Source organism: Heptranchias perlo, chromosome 2 (assembly GCF_035084215.1).
Source record: "Heptranchias perlo isolate sHepPer1 chromosome 2, sHepPer1.hap1, whole genome shotgun sequence".
NCBI classification, from domain to species: Eukaryota; Metazoa; Chordata; class Chondrichthyes; order Hexanchiformes; family Hexanchidae; genus Heptranchias; species Heptranchias perlo.
The window spans coordinates 115,789,603-115,806,879 of NC_090326.1; the positions used below are offsets into that span (position 1 = coordinate 115,789,603).

The following is a 17,277-nucleotide window of genomic DNA, read 5'->3' on the forward strand; positions in this document are numbered from 1 at the left end:
ATTGAAATGTTACTTTAATTTGTAGTTCAGTAGCAGTAGAGCTGATTTTCCTGTGTATAGCATCCCAGGAGCACTTGAATGGTCAGTGCTATCAATTGGAACTATGGGCGGAGACCCGTAATGCCAGATTACTGCTCCCATTGCACTACCACAAACTTCACACCCTCATCTGAGAAAATGTCTGCAGTGCTGCAACTGAGGAAGGTGAGGGGAGGAGGGGGTTCAAATGAATCAGGTTTGACATGTTTATGATAGAATGATCTGCACGGTCACAGGACATGTGCTAGCTACCCCCCCCCCCGTAAAATGGTGGCGCTAGCAACAATCAAAGAGCTTTTGACTGTTGTGAGTCCTGAGTCAGCAAGAATTCTGAGGTACAGTAGATTCAATTACTGTGAGAACTACATTGCTTTTGCTATTCTAGATCTTAAAAGGATAGTGTCTCCCAGAAGTTTTGGTTTCAGTGACGACAAATGTCAAAGCTGCGTGTTTGGGCGTGTCTCTAGAACCTCTCTGTAGTTATGCTATCAGGAGGCGAAGGAGGAGGAGGAGCAGGAAGCTTTTTTTGGATGCAGGGACAGTAAGGCAGCAAGAGAGGAGGAGAGCACCAACTCAGAAATACCCAGCCGAGTGGGTTTATAAACCCTGATGGACATTCCGGGACCTTATTGAGGAGTAATGCCACTGCAGGCTCCGGTTTAGTACAAAGGTCATCTGAAGGTTGTATTACCTGCAGGAAGGGAACCTGAAACCAAGGCCTTGAGCCTCTACTGCATTGCCTGTGGCAGTGAAGATTACCACGGCACTCAATTTCTATGGCACTGAAGTGATTCAGGGAGCAGCCGGAGGATTACCTTGCATAAGCCAGTTGGCAGTACTTAGTGCACCCAACAGGTCAGGATTGCCATGTTTGCTAGGGCAAATTAATACATTGTGTTTTCCATGGATGCTGGACAGCATCAGGAATGTGCCCTTGGCTTCTACCAACGCGCTGGCTTGCCCAGGGTACATGGCATGATTGACGAGTCCCCTTGAAGAGGAAGGTCTCTTACTTGAATCAAAATTGGTACTACTCCATTAATATGCAGCTGATGTGCGATCATCAGCACAAAATTAAACAGGTGACTGCAAGGTCCCCGGCAGCTCACACAATGCCTTTGCCTTCAGACAATCCATCATTCCACCCTTGTTTGAAGAAGGTCAAGGATTGAAGGGTTGGCTGCAAAGAAACCTTGGCCACCTACTGCTGTCATAGAAATGAAATACCACTGTGAGCTCCATCTCATGATGCAGAGCAGTTATATAATGAATCTCATGTTTTGGCTATTGCGAAGACCATTGGAATTGTGAAGCAGCCTGGATTGTTCTGGGGGCATCCCAGGGAAGGTTTCCAGGATCATAGTCACATGCTATCTGCTCCACTGCCATTGACAGGGGTGTCCTCTTAGAGGACTAAGAAGTGGAGTGGGCTGAGGAGGTGCAGGAGGATTCAGCAGATGAAGAAGTCAAGGTTTCAGGCAGACCACAGGGCAATCAGGCTGCCTACTGGCTGAAGCAGCTGGAGAAATCACATCCTAGAAACTTTCTCCTGATCATTGCCATCCAGGACAACTCCTACATTCCATACCTCCCTTTTGACCTTCCTCTGCAATAAAGTTATCGCTGAAGATCCTACTCTGAATCCATCCACTGTCCCTCTCATTTTGTTTTAACATACTACAGAAACCTCAACTCCCTGTCACATGAAAAGGGCTTTGCACAAATCATAATCTGCAGCCAGCGCATTTATTGCACCAACATCTAATTGTGATTGTCAACCTAATTCTATCCACCATGGTGCTCCCCCTCTTCTAACTGTCTTTTGTGCAAAGTTAACTTGTTTGGTGCTTCATCTAAGTGGTTCCCCGAGGCAGGAACAGGGCAGGAGGAGGGCAACAGGCTCTGAAAGCACTGTTATTTTGAATGCAGGCCCACAGATTTGTATCCACTGTCTATGCAGCTGCACAAGGAGATTTTCTCACCCTTTGGCAATGGGTCCCCACTTTTTTCCCTTCCTGTTCCTGCTTTCAGTGCTTTGTAATTCCATCTCTAAGCTCCCCTCATACCCTCTATCTATATCCCCCGAGTGGATGTAACTGGGTGGCTGCATGCCAAGTCTTGGAACTGTGACGGGGTGCCAAGCGAGTTATTTCCTGCAGGTACTGTGGCGTCTGGCTCTGATTGCTGTGCCATTCCTGTGAAGATGGATAAACAGAAAGTCACAGTGATAGTTAATTTCAGGTGTTGTCACGGGTTGGCATCATTACTGTCATCTGCACAGGAGGTCCTGAACATTTTGTGAAACCTTGACCAGGAGTGGGAATGAAGGAAGGAAAGAGAAGAATGAACCCTCAGTGGGGATGTGCCCACCTGCTTCACCATCTCTTGCCACCTCTGACAAGTTGCCTTGCTGGAGTTCCCTTGCTCGTTCGTCAACTGAGGTCACTTCCTCCTTCAGTAGCTGTGGCCTTTTGTTAAATGGTTTCCCTCTACTACATTTCGTAAATATATGCAGCATCAGGACATAATCAGAACATGACCATATCCATTGCGCTTTGCATTAAGAATTAGCAGTGACCATGAGTGTGGTATTAAGTTGCTGCTCTTTCGTGCTTTACATCCTTCCATTGGCTTATGTAGAGTTTCCATGGCTCATGACTAGGAAGCCTTTCCTAAGTAGGCATGAGACTGTGCCATGTTTACAAGAAGTTTTATTACCACGCAAAGTACAGTGAGTAACAGGAAACACAGGGTTGTTGCCATAGGGCAAACAGACAAATGCGTAAAGACTCACATTTATTTCCCCCACCTGGAGAGGTCCTTGGCACATTGGTGACATTGTTGATGGTCTCAGCCATCTCTGGCTATGCCATGTGTGCCACTGCCTTCAGGATCTTCCTTCCATTGCCAGTCTAACAGTGTATGCCCCCCTTTGCTCCACTTCCTGCAGCAGCTGCTCAATGGCCTCATCATCAAAGCAGGGTGCCTTTATGCAGGCTACCCACCTTTCTTGCATTCTGAATGATTTGACGCTTGTTTTCTCCTCCTTAGCCCTGCCAGTTGTAAAATTACCCACTGGCACAAATAATTTCACAGAAGCACTCCAGGATATTTCCTCGCAATCTGTGGGCTTAAAAAATGTTCACCCAGTTTCCAAAACGTTCACCCAGCCTCAGGTTTCACTGTTACCTCCCAAGGCCTCAAAGTGAACCTGCCCCATGCTTAAAGATCTGCAGCTTTGCTTTTATTTCCTGGACCGTCATCACTGCACCCAATAGGAGGCCTCCATGATCACCCACATAACTCCCAGGAGTTGCAAATTAGGCCAGAGATGAAACCCAGGTGCACTGTACTGACATCAGATGCCACGTTATTTTTTTATGCGCTGCCCATGCATTGCACTCATTTCCATGAGACCCAGGAAAATCAGCCTTAGTTTGTCATATTGATGTAATTTGTTTGAACATCAGTTCTCCATTCATTATAAAATGTTATACTGATCTGTGTTGCTTATTATATTACAGGTAAAGGTGATCTGATTGGTGCAAATCTCGCTAATAAAGATCAAGTTATCAAAACCAATGCAGACGTTAAAGCTCTAACCTACTGCGACCTGCAATGTATTAATCTGAAAGGTCTCTATGAGGTGCTGGAGCTGTACCCAGAGTACTCTCATAAGTTCAAGGAGGACATTTATCACAACCTCACCTATAACCTCAGCGAGGGTCATGAAAGTGATGTAAGTACAATGACCATGCTTGTTCTATTTAGTATCACAGTATGGAGACAATGCAGATTTAGACCAGTTTAAATTTCTAATAAAATTCAAAAACACTGAACAGATTGTCAGCTTGTGACTGTAACCTCAGAGTTCCCATGATAATAGCACACTGGAGCTATTATTTTCAATGTAGAAGGGATTACTTAAGAAAAGACATACTTGCTCTCGCGGCAGTACAAAGAAGGTTCACTCGGTTAATCCCGGGGATGAGGGGGCGGACATATGAGGAGAGGTTGAGTAGATTGGGACTCTACTCATTGGAGTTCAGAAGAATGAGAGGCGATCTTATTGAAACATATAAGATTGTGAAGGGGCTTGATCGGGTGGATGCGGTAAGGATGTTCCCAAGGATGGGTGAAACTAGAACGAGGGGGCATAATCTTAGAATAAGCGGCTGCTCTTTCAAAACTGAGATGAGGAGAAACTTCTTCACTCAGAGGGTGGTAGGTCTGTTGAATTTGCTGCCCCAGGAAGCTGTGGAAGCTACATCATTAAATAAATTTAAAACAGAAATAGACAGTTTCCTAGTAGTAAAGGGAATTAGGGGTTATGGGGAGCGGGCAGGAAATTGGACATGATTTTAGATTTGAGGTTAGGACCAGATCAGCCATGATCTTATTGAATGGCGGAGCAGGCTCGAGGGGCCGATTGGCCTACTCCTGCTCCTATTTCTTATGTTCTTATGTTCTTATTAACCCTCATGGTGTTACTGTGCCTGACTTTAGCCACATAAACGCTGTGATATTTCCACTTTGTTACTGGTTTGACAGAACTTAAATTTTATATTTTCATTTGGTGCTATTAGTAGCAGTAGTATTTTGCTTGAACCAATGCTTTAAGCAAAGAGCGTGATGAGATTTGGGTGAATCTACTAAATGGAGTGACTTTCTAAACAGAGTAACAACGGGAATTTGGTGAGAGTGGGAATTAGGTGCGGGGGGAAGGAGGTGCTAAGTAATTTAAACCAAGGGGCAATAGTAAATAAGTAAATATATCAATAAATAATCAGAGTAATTAATTAGATCTAAGGGAATAAAATTTAAATTCACTAAATAGAGGATACTAACATTAAAGGTATCTAATTTGCATTAAATAAAAATCTGGTATACATAAATAGGAGTTAAGGGGATACTAAAATAAGTACTTGTAATGTATCTAGAATTAAATTACTACTAATAAGTAAATAAAGTTAGAAGAATCTAGAAATGGCAGTATAGGCCAAGTGACGGGACTATGATATGTAGGAGTTTGTGGACAGTGAGACTGTCTCAGCTTTCCACATCTGCAGGAAATGTCTCTGCCTTGAGACACTCCGGCTCAGAGTCCTTGAGCTGGAGTGTGAGTTAGAGACACTCTAACACATAAGGGAGGGGGAGGAATTTTTGGACAGTTTTCTCCAGAGTACAGTCACATCTCAGAGGAAAGCACAGGTGCAGGAAGGGTTGTGGGAACCTAGAAGAGGTAGAGAAGGAGGTCCTGCAGACACTAGTCCTATCCAACAGGTACAACGTTCTTGCTATCTGTGAGGATAAGGATGTAGGATGTAGGGTGGACAGCCAGAATGCTAACCATGGCACCATGGAGTAGGAGGCAGTCCAAAGAGCAGAATAGAAAGGTTGTAGTCATAGGTGATTCAATAATTAGGGGCTAGATAGCACCCTCTGCAGGCACGACCGAGAGTCCAGAAGGGTGTGTTGCCTACCTGGTGCAAAAGCAAAGGATGTCTCGAAGCAACCGGAGAGAAACTTGGAAAGAGAGGGGTAAGATTCAGTTGTTGAGGTCCATGTTGGGACCAATGACATAGGGGAGAAAAGGGCGGAGGTCCTGCTAAGGGAATATCAGAAGCTAGGAACTAAATTAAAAAGCAGGACCTCCTGGGTGGTAATCTCAGAATTACTACCCAAGCCACATGCTAATTGGCATAGGGATAGACAGATAACAGTAACACCTAACTGCACTGTGGGAGAACCTTCACCACACGGACTGCAGCGGTTCAAGAAGGCGGCTCATCACCACCTTCTCAAGGGCAATTAGGGATGGGCAATACATGCCGGCCTTGCCAGCGACGCCCACATCCCATGAACGAATAAAAAAAGGAAGGTGAATGTGTGGCTGAAACACTGGTGTGGGAAGGTGGGGTTCCATTTCATGAGACACTGGCACCAGTACTAGGATAGGAAGTTTCTGGAACAAGCTCCACTTGAACCAGAATAGGACCGGTGTCCTAGCAGAAAAGATAAATAGGGTTGTGGATAGGATTTAAACTAGTAAGACGGGGGAGGGAGCTGGTGAAAATAACATAAGTCTGAAGATGAATGAAATAGGAGATGAGAGTAAAGGTCAGACCAAGGTAAGGAATAAGGGTAAGATAAATGGTCAAGGAACAAATACAGTTATAGAACATAAATACAAATGACTGTTAAAAATAAAATGAGGGGAACAATTATTAAAAATAAATTAAATTGCTTGTACAGCAATGTGCACAGCATCCGAATAAAAAAACAGAAGAACTGGAGGCAATAATTCATAGCGAGGAGGCAGATGTAGTAGGAATAATTGAAACATGGCTACATAAAGAACAGGACTGGCAGTTAAAAATTGTAGGACATAATGTATTTAGAAAGGATAATGATGGAAGATAGGGGTGGGGTAGCGGTACTAATATAGAGACAACATAATGGCAATAGAAAAAAGTGACATAAGTACTATTAAGATAGAAACAGAATCCATGTGGATTAGGACAAAGGATAAGAAGGGATCGATCATATTAATAGGTATATTCTAGAGATCACCTAATAGTGGAAGGGAAGGAAGAAATATGTAGGCAAATCTACGAAATGAGTAAAAAACATTAAATAATAATCATGGGAGATTTCAACTACCCCCAAATAAACTGGCAGGAAGAGGTAGGGAAAGGGGAATGGAGTTTTTACAGTGTGTACAGGATTCCTTTCTTACCCAGTATGTGAAAAGCCCAACAAGAGAGGAATCACTGCTGGATCTAGTAATGGGAAATGAACCAGAACAGATAAGAGAAGTAAGCATAGGGGAACGACTAGGCAATAGTGATCATAATATAATAAGGTTTAAAATAATGATTGAGAAAGATACAAGCAAGACAAAGACCAAAATAATAGATTAGAAAAGAGCTAATTTTGAGGGGATGAGAATGGAACTAGGGAAAATAAACTGGAAAAAAATTGTTGACAGACAAAGAGATAGAACAGCAGTAGGAAATATTTAAAACAATGATCAATAGAGTTCAGGAGAAATATATTCCTCTAAAAGCAAGAACAAACTGGCCAGTAATGAAACGCCATGGATGAATAAAGAGATAAGGGTAAAATTGAAACTAAAGAAAAAGGCAAACTCTAAGTATATAGACAGATGACAAAGGGGAATACGAAAAGATTAGGAAAGAAGACAAAAAAACAATTAGGAAAGCAAAGAGGAACTATGAGGTTAAATTATCAAGGAATATAAAAAGAAATAGTAAAGTATCCTACAAACGCATAAATAACAAATGAAAAATCAGGATAGAGATAGGGGCACTTAGGGATACACACGATAAACTCACAGGTAATGACAGTGAAATGGTAAAAATATTGAATAGTTACTTTGCCTCACTATTTACCAGGGAGACTAACATGTTGGGCATCACATTAGAAGAAGAGATCAAAAAAGATATAGAGACATTTAAGATTGAAAGGGGGGAGATAATTAATAAAAGAAGTTAAAAGAAGTTAGGGAAGAGATAGCAGAGGAACTATTAAATATATTTTAAAATTCATTAGAAAAGGGAGTAGTGTCAGAGGACTGGTGGACAGCTAATGTTATTCCTATGTTTAAAAAGGGAGTCCAGGGAACTACAGACCAATTAGCCTAATGTCGGTGGTAGGAAAGATAATGGAATCTTTACTTAAAGATGTAATATAAAAACATCTAGAAAATGAAAATATAATAAAGAGTATTCAGCACAGATTTCAGAAGGGAGGGTCATGCTTGACCAACCTTATTGAATTGTTTGACGAAGTAACAGAAAGAGTATAAGAACATAAGAACAGGAGTAGGCCATTCAGCCCCTCGTGTCTGCTCCACCATTCGATAAGATCATGGCTGATCTGTGATCTAACTCCATATACCCACCTTTGGCCCATATCCCTTAATACCTTTGAGCCCTTAGACAAGATGTAATATATTTGGATTTTCAGAAGGCCTTCGATAAGGTACCACATTGTAGACTCATGACTAAGGTCAGAGCATATGAAGTCAGGGGACAAGTAGCAGAATGGATAGCAAGCTGGCTACAAAACAGAAAACAGAGAGCAAGGGTTAGCGGTAGCTACTCAGACTGGCAAAAGGTGGGAAGTGGTGTTCCACAGGGATCAGTGTTGGGACCACTATTGTTCACAATTCACATTAACGATTTGGACTAGGGAATCGGAAGTACAATTTCAAAATTTGCGGATGGCAACAAATTGGGGGGTATAGTTAATACAAAGGAAGAATGCGCCAAGATGCAAGACGACATTAATAAACTTGCAGAACGGGCATGTAATTGGCAAATGAATATAGATAAGTGTGAGGTGGTGCATTTTGGTAGGAAGAATAAGGAGCCCACATATTGCTTGGATAATAAGCATCTAAATGGGGGAGAGGAGCAGAGGGATCTGGGGGTACAGATACACAAATCATTAAAAGTAGTGATGCAGGTTAGTAAGGCCATAAAAGAAAGCAAATCAAGCACTGGGGTCCATTTCTAGAGGGATAGAATTGAAAAGCAGAGAAGTTATGTTAAACTTGTATAGAACCTTGGTTAGACCACACTTGGAGTACTATGCACAGTTCTGGTCTCCCAATTATAAAAAGAATATAGAGGCATTGGGGAAGGTGCAAAAAAGATTCACAAGGATGATACCAGAACCGAGAGGATATATTTATCAGGAAAGGCTGAACAGGCTGGGGCTCTTTTCTCTAGATAAGAGAAGGCTAAGGGGTGACCTGATGGTGGACTTTAAGATAATGAAAGGGTTTGATAGGGTAGACATAGAGAAAATGTTTCCACATGTGGAGCAGTCCAAAACCAGAGGTCAAAAATATAAGATAGCCTCTAATAAATCCAATAGGGAATTCAGGATCAAGTTCTTTACCCAAAGAGTAGTAAGAATGTGGAACCTACTAGCACAAGGAGTAGTTGAGGCAAATAGCATAAATGCATTTAAGGGAAAGCTAGATAAGCACATGAGGGAGAAAGTAATAGAAGTGTATGCTGATAGGGTTAGATAAATTAGGGATGGAGCACAAACGCTGGCATAGACCAGTTGAGCCGAATGGCCCGTTTCTGTGCTCTAGACCTGATGTAACTTGTGTAACCTACACATATTGGAAAATTAATGAAGTATTAGCAGCACTCAGACATATTTAATGTTGTTTCTAAACTGCGAAATTCCACAATGGATGAAGCAACTTGTTGCAATTAACAGTAGTTCACTCAGCACTTCATCCAAGAAATTCACCAACCAAGAAAAATTAGTTCACTTTTGTTTCCAGTACTTTAGAAATCTGGTTAGAGTCTTCACTTGTTTGTGTTCTGCTGGTCTTCAAAGGGAAACATAAGAGTCGAATTTTCTTGGTTAGTTTTGCCATTAAACCTGTTTAATCTGGGCAGATAGGGGAGGAAAATCAGGCAGATTCCGCTAAACTCATCATCGCCCAACACCACTCCGTGAGTTTCCGACAGAATTGGCGTCTGCCATATATCGTCTAAATCTTTTCGAACATATTACGATATAGAAATGAGGAGATGACATCATTGGATGCATTTCCCATAATTTTCGCATTAGTAATGCAGTTATTGGGATGTGCTTTCCATTGTTTTGATGGTGCCTGTGGGACTGTTCTCCAGCAAGGTGTCAATGCCTTCCAGAGGGGAGAGCAGGGCAAAAAAAAACATGCAAGAAAATTAAGGAAAATAGGAATGGCATTGAAATTTATGAGGATACATATATAGATAGGCGGTAAAATATTCTGTGAAACACTATAGTTTCTGACCTTTTGGAATATCTTCTAAGGAATATAATTAGTCACAATTGAACAGTGTCAGATTGATACCCTGGAGTTATGATTGGATCACCTGTGAGATCATGGAGTACTTTGCATTGGTTGAAGTTAATAATGAGAGATTATTTTCATTGCTTGATGCAAGGAATTTCTCAATTTTAGTATACAGTGGAAGGGTCTCTAGTGGCTGTATGAGTAGTCACATTGCTGTTTCTAGGGCCTTATAATGCACAAATTGGCTGTCGCCTTTCCTACATTACAACAGTGACTACACTTCAAATGTACCTAACTGGCTGTGAAACGCCTTGGTATATCCTGAGGTCATGAAAGATGCTATATATAAATGCTAGTTCTTTCTTTTTAGTGAATGACCAGTGTACAACCAAGTACATGGCAAAATTGATTTCTGGAACCTTCTAACACTGTCAAATAACCAACCATGAAGTTAAATAGAATCATAGAAAGGTTACAGCACGGAAGGAGGCCATTCAGCCCATCGAGTCCGCACTGGCTCTATGCAAGAAATGAAAACTTTGAGTCAGCTACCCTTAATGTATTGGCTGCAGCATTAATTCAGCTATCCCATTTATTCACCGGGCAGGGTTAACCCTCTCTCATCAAGAATAAATTCACCCTGCCTCCTGATTTTTCGCTGCAAGGGGTAGAAATTGGCCCTCGTTGTACCCATTATACAGGTATAAAATGGATGCAAAAAGGACAGTTTTGGGGTGCAATAACCTGCACCCCAAGGCTGCGCGAAGAACTGCCGAGCTGAAATTGGGTTGGGTACTTTTTCAGATGTCCAGACAGCCTCCTAAAACAGGCGTTAGGCCCCTTGCAAATGCAAATGAGGAGCCTAATGCCTGTTTAAGGACCCTTACAAGAAATTCGGCTGCCCTGAGCGGCCTGCATCGCTCAGGTTTTCGGGACGTGGGTGCAGCCTAGCCAACGGCCGCTCCTCATGGCTCCACAGTACTTCCGCCAGCAGCTGCTGGCCATGATTGGCCCCCTCCTGCTGTCCATCATCCCCCCTCCACTTCCAGGGACTTAACTGAGGCCCAAAAGTGCATGGGGGAGTGCGACAGGCTCTGCCAGCTCACTTCGAATATTTAGATGAGGCCCGAGGAACAATTTCTTGCAATCCTTGGGCCTCCATCTTCATTCCCAGCGCCCGGTTCATGCCGGCAGAACGGTGCTGTGCAATTTCCCGTCCTTGTGTGTGCAAGAATTTCCCAGCAAAATGTGCAAAAGTCTGACAAAAGATGTGGAACGCTGGATGATCCATTGGGATGATTCTTCAGGAGATTGATTTTATTGAATATTTTTACAGTAACCATCATCTGCCCTTCTTGTACTATCTGCGAGTTTGGAGAGCCAGAACTCCAAGTTGTTACAGTAAAAGAAAAGGACTGTGCAATGTGCATGCAGCATCTAGCACTGTGACATTGTGCTGAGTTGTTGCAGTTCATTGTTAAATCATTTTACTAATTAGCAACAACTTGCAGCAGGCGCATGGGAACAACACCACCTGCACGTTCCCCTCCAAGTCACACACCATCCCGACTTGGAAATATATCGCCGTTCCTTCATTGTCGCTGGGTCAAAATCCTGGGACTCCCTTCCTAACAGCACAGTGGGAGAACCGTCACCACACGGACTGCAGCGGTTCAAGAAGGCGGCTCACCACCACCTTCTCAAGGGCAATTAGGGATGGGCAATAAATGCCGGCCTTGCCAGCGACGCCCACATCCCGTGAACGAATAAAAAAAAAAGTATTAATTGGCTGCCAGAATGATTACCGTGTGCTGTTTTACTTTTAGGTCATAAGTGACTTATAGGGGGTAATTATAATGCTCCAGGTTGGGGGGGGGTGGATGCGTTAAAAAATTTTAAACGGGCAATCCGACCCCAACCTGCCTTCAACCCGCCCACTTCCAGTATTAACGGAAACGGGTAAAGGGACGGGTGACCCACCCACTCTCAGTTACAAAAATATTTTTAAATGGCTGCGTGCCTCCAATTTAACTTAACTTTCAGTTCCAGCTCCTGGGGGCCGGGTTTCCTGGATCTCGGGAAACCCAGCAGCTGAAGGGAGGCGTGAAGGGCTGGATTCATCAGGTATGTGCCTTTACAGCATTGCTTGTAGGCCAGGAGGAGCAAGAGCACTTCCCCTCGGACCACCAAGCTTACCTCCACGTGATTGGACCCCTGCGATGTCCAACCCCCTCCCCCCACTGCGATATCCAACTCCCCCGCAATATATGTAGCTTCTACAAATACATAAAGGGCAAAAGAGTAACTAGGGAGAGAGTAGGGCCTCTTAAGGATCAACAAGGTCATCTATGTGCGGAACCACCAGAGATGGGTGAGATCCTAAATGAATATTTCACATCGGTATTTACGGTTGAGAAAGGCATGGATGTTAGGGAACTTGGGGAAATAAATAGTGATGTCTTGAGGAGTGTACATACTACAGAGAGGGAGGTGCTGGAAGTCTTAATGCGCATCAAGGTAGATAAATCTCCGGGACCTGATGAAATGTATCCCAGGACGTTATGGGAGGTCAGGGAGGAAATTGCGGGTCCCCTAGCAGAGATATTTGAATCATCGACAGCTACAGGTGAGGTGCCTGAAGATTGGAGGGTAGCAAATGTTGTGCCTTTGTTTAAGAAGGGCGGCAGGGAAAAGCCTGGGAACTACAGACCGGTGAGCCTGACATCTGTAGTGGGTAAGTTGTCAGAGGGTATTCTGAGAGACAGGATCTACAGGCATTTGGAGAGGCAGGGACTGATTAGGAACAGTCAGCATGGTTTTGTGAGTGGAAAATCATGTCTCACGAATTTGATTGAGTTTTTTGAAGGGGTAACCAAGAAGATAGATGAGGGCTGTGCAGTCGACGTGGTCTACATGGACTTTAGCAAAGCCTTTGACAAGGTACCGCATGGTAGGTTGTTACATAAGGTTAAATCTCACGGGATCCAAGGTGAGGTAGCCAATTGGATACAAAATTGGCTTGACGACAGAAGACAGAGGGTGGTTGTAGAGGGTTGTTTTTCAAACTGGAGGCCTGTGTCCAGCGGTGTGCCTCAGGGATCGGTGCTGGGTCCGCTGTTATTTGTTATTTATATTAATGATTTGGATGAGAATTTAGGAGGCATGGTTAGTAAGTTTGCAGATGACACCAAGATTGGTGGCATTGTGGACAGTGAAGAAGGTTATCTAGGATTGCAACGGGATCTTGATAAATTGGGCCAGTGGGCCGATGAATGGCAGATGGAGTTTAATTTAGATAAATGTGAGGTGATGCATTTGGTAGATCGAATCGGGCCAGGACCTACTCCGTTAATGGTAGGGCGTTGGGGAGAGTTATAGAACAAAGAGATCTAGGAGTACAGGTTCATAGCTCCTTGAAAGTGGAGTCACAGGTTGATAGGGTGGTGAAGAAGGCATTCGGCATGCTTGGTTTCATTGGTCAGAACACTGAATACAGGAGTTGGGATGTCTTGTTGAAGTTGTACAAGACATTAGTAAGGCCACACTTGGAATACTGTGTACAGTTCTGGTCACCCTATTATAGAAAGGATATTATTAAACTAGAAAGAGTGCAGAAAAGATTTACTAGGATGCTACCGGGACTTGATGGTTTGACTTATAGGGAGAGGTTGGATAGACTGAGACTTTTTTCCCTGGAGAGCAGGAGGTTTAGGGGTGATCTTATAGAAGTCTATAAAATAATGAGGGGCATAGATAAGGTCGATAGTCAAAATCTTTTCCCAAAGGTGGAGGAGTCTATAACGAGGGGGCATAGATTTAAGGTGAGAGGGGAGAGATACAAAAGGGTCCAGAGGGGCAATTTTTTCACTCAAAGGGTGGTGAGTGTCTGGAACGAGCTGCCAGAGGCAGTAGTAGAGGCAGGTACAATTTTGTCTTTTAAAAAGCATTTGGACAGTTACATGGGTAAGATGGGTATAGAGGGATATGGGCCAAGTGCAGGCAATTGGGACTAGCTTAGTGATATAAACTGGGCGACATGGACATGTTGGGCCGAAGGACCTGTTTCCATGTTGTAAACTTCTATGATTCTATGATTCTATAATACAGAGACACAAGTTCAAAATTAGGAAGTCAGGCGGAAGATTTTCACCTAAAGGGCAGAATAAGTTCCCAATGATTAGTGGTTAAAATGGTGTTAAGAAAGGATGTTCCCCGCCTGCCCAAGCACCATGTGTACCTTTAATCCCAGCCCTACAACCTTTGAACCTGGCCAGTGGCAGCACCAAGGCTGGTTTCATAAATATATCAGATTCCTCTCACCCTGACAAATCCACCTCATGCAAATTTTCCTCGTTGAAATGAACACTCTAATACCACGAAACAAATTTGCCCCTGATAAAATATCACCCCATTGCCTGGGCAACTGCTGACCCCAAAATCAATCCACAACTGTTCTTAACCCTCAGGCAAACCCTAATCGCAAAGGTTTTATTCTGGAACAGATTTATTTTATTACACCAGGAGCAGCAACAAGATGGCAGGGTTTAGTAGTAAGTTGGGAGGGTTCAGTAGCAAGATGTGCAGTGATAGGTAAAAAACTGATAAAAGGTTAAAAATGTGAACTTGCTCACGCTCATAATTGGAAATCACTGGTCCGGGAGTATGATGCCGTCAGAAGAATCAGAAATGATACAAATGCGCAGAAATCTTTTCTCAATGTCAATCGAGATCCATTGGTCATTGAAATCTTGTAAGAAACTCAAGAACTAGCACTATAAAGAATCAGAACTGGGTACTGGCCTGCCCCAACCCAGCCCACTTTAACCCCTGTGAAGGCCATTGATGCCGACAGCGTAAATGGGTCCATTTGCATGTGTTTGTGGAGAAATTATATGGTGAGAAGTTTGGTGAGTGATGTTGTTCACTGAAAAAGGATAGGTGGGTAATATGTTTTTTTTCCTTTTGCTTAAAGATTCTTGTACTCTTTGCTGTTACTTACTATATTAAAATGTAGGAAAGTACTTCTCATTCCTACCCTGTTTCAGTAATTTATAACATGTAAAACAAAAATATACAATTATTAACGAGTTACAATATATCGATTTAAGTCTGGAAATACTCAGCAAATCAGGTAGCATCTATGGAGAAAGAAACAAAGTTAACGTTTCAGGTCGATGACCCTTCGTCAGAACTGGAAGAAGTTGAAGATTGTGGAAGGAGTGTTTGGGGCCCTGGACGGTGGGAAGGGAAAAGGTGAAAGGGCAGGTGTTGCATCTCCTGTGCTCGCACGGGATGGTGCCGTGGGGAGGTGTGCAGGTGTTGGGGGTGATGGAAGAGTGGATCAGGGTGTCACGGAGGGAGTGGTCCCTTCGGAATGCTGAAAGGGGAGAGGTGGGGAAGATGTGTTTGGTGGTGGGATCGCGCTGGAGTGAGCGGAAATGGTGGAGGATGAAACATTGAATGTGGAGGCTGGTGGGGTGGAAGATGAGGACAAGGGGGACCCAAACCCTTCTTCCAGGTGAAACAGTGATATACTTGTACATCTTTCAATTTAGTATACTGTATTCGTTGCTCACAATGCGGTCTCCTCTACATTGAGGAGACCAAATGCAGATTGGGTGATCACTTTGCTGAACACCTCTGCTCAGTCCATTAGCGTGACCCTGACCTGCCGGTCACTTGCCATTTTAATTCCCCGTCCCACTCCCACTCTGACCTCTCTGTCCTCGGCCTCTTACACTTTTCCAATGAAGCTCAACGTAAGCTCGAGGAACAGCACCTCATCTTTCGTTTAGGCACTTTACAACCTACCGGACTCAACACTGATTTTAATAACTTCAGACCATAACCACTGCTCCCATTTTTTTGGACAGCAAATGCTAATAATGGTTCTGCTGTTGCCATTTACAGCTCTTCCACACCCATCTTTTGTTTCTTAACCTGTCCCAATACCACCCCCTTTTGTTATTTAATCACTCCTGCTCTCCGCCCTATCACAGACCTTCCTTTTGTTCTTTCCTCCCCTCCCCTTCCTCCCCCTCTTTCCCTGGCTGTGTACTTGCTTAAAATTTGTTTAATCTTCAACTTCTTCCAGTTCTGACAAAGGGTCATCGATCTGAAACGTTAACTCTGTTTCTTTCTCTACAGATGCTGCCTCACTTGCTGAATATTTCCAGCATTTTCTGTTTTTATTTCAGATTTCCAGCATCCACGGTATTTTGCTTTTAGTCCATACAGTACCAAATATGTTATTTGACATCATTCTCACTTCATTTCCTTCTTTTAGATCAATACCAAATGCTTCATTATTACAGTTGTATACAAGTCATATCAGTGTGGCAGTGTGGTATGATAGCTTTAAATTACTTTGCCTTCATTTAGAAAATACTACAGCAAATTTCAGTATTTATATCAAGAATTGACTATTTTATGATACAATAAAGTCTATCCATTGAGAAAAAATATGTCTGTGTTTAGACAATCTAATTCAATGTTGAAGTAAGTAAATAATGTACCCACAGGCAGCACCTAAAACCTACTGAGAAAAAAGATTATTTGTGTTAGTGGTCTGAGAATGTTTTAAATTAATTAATGGTTCAGCATGTGTCAATACTGAGAGCTTTGTGTGCACAAGCTTAGAGGCTGTCTTGTAAAGACCTTTTTTCCCCTCCTTTTCCTGCCAAATTTCACTTCTCCTCTTCCAAAGCTACTTGACCCTTGCTTGGCACAGGTCCATGGGCACCAGTCTCCCTTCATTATTTTGCCCAAGTGGCCCTTCTTCATGTGTGAACCTGGACAGTGAGTGCCATTGGGCTATTCTACCTCAGGGAGTACCATCAGCCAAGACCAGTTCTGTTTTAACCTGACATCTGCACATAGCAGAGGTCACTGGGCAGTGATCAGGACTGGGAACTCTGTTCTCCATAGCACAAGGTGACTAAATCAGCTCAGATCAGCATTAAACCTGGGACCATCCTTATCTGTATGGCTCAGCTACCCACTGGCTTAACCAGCCAAGTTATCAGGCAAACTGCACTGGAGGTTAGAAAATGATAACTGTAGTCAGACTTTTACAGTATGACCAAGAGACTTAGCAAGCTATGACAGCACCATGGGCCTGACTTCTCGAGGCAACGCAATCAAAAGGGAATAGGTTTATCCTGGCATAAAACACAAGCAGCTGCTGTAATGGCTGCACTGGCACATTTGCTACCAGTGAGACTCTGCTGAAGCATTGCAGGAGTGAGGCTGCATAAAGGTACAAGCTAAACATACTTGTTCTACCAGTCCCCAGTCCTACCAATGTGGAATACATTGAAAGAGCAAGATACAAGATATTGAAAAATATTGACTAAATCAAACACAATTCCAGTATTAGAAAAGTTAAGAAGAAATTTCCCATT

At 43.1% G+C, this 17,277-nt stretch overlaps 1 protein-coding gene across 1 annotated transcript in view; it reads left to right on the top strand.

Moving 5' to 3' along the window:
* kcnh8 (potassium voltage-gated channel, subfamily H (eag-related), member 8) overlaps positions 1-17,277 on the top strand; it is a 385,025-nt gene that overhangs the window by 290,904 nt on the left and 76,844 nt on the right. Inside the window, exon 11 of the mRNA XM_068006186.1 lies at positions 3,564-3,778. Coding sequence (XP_067862287.1) covers positions 3,564-3,778 — 215 coding nt within the window. The remainder of the gene's footprint in view (positions 1-3,563; positions 3,779-17,277) is intronic.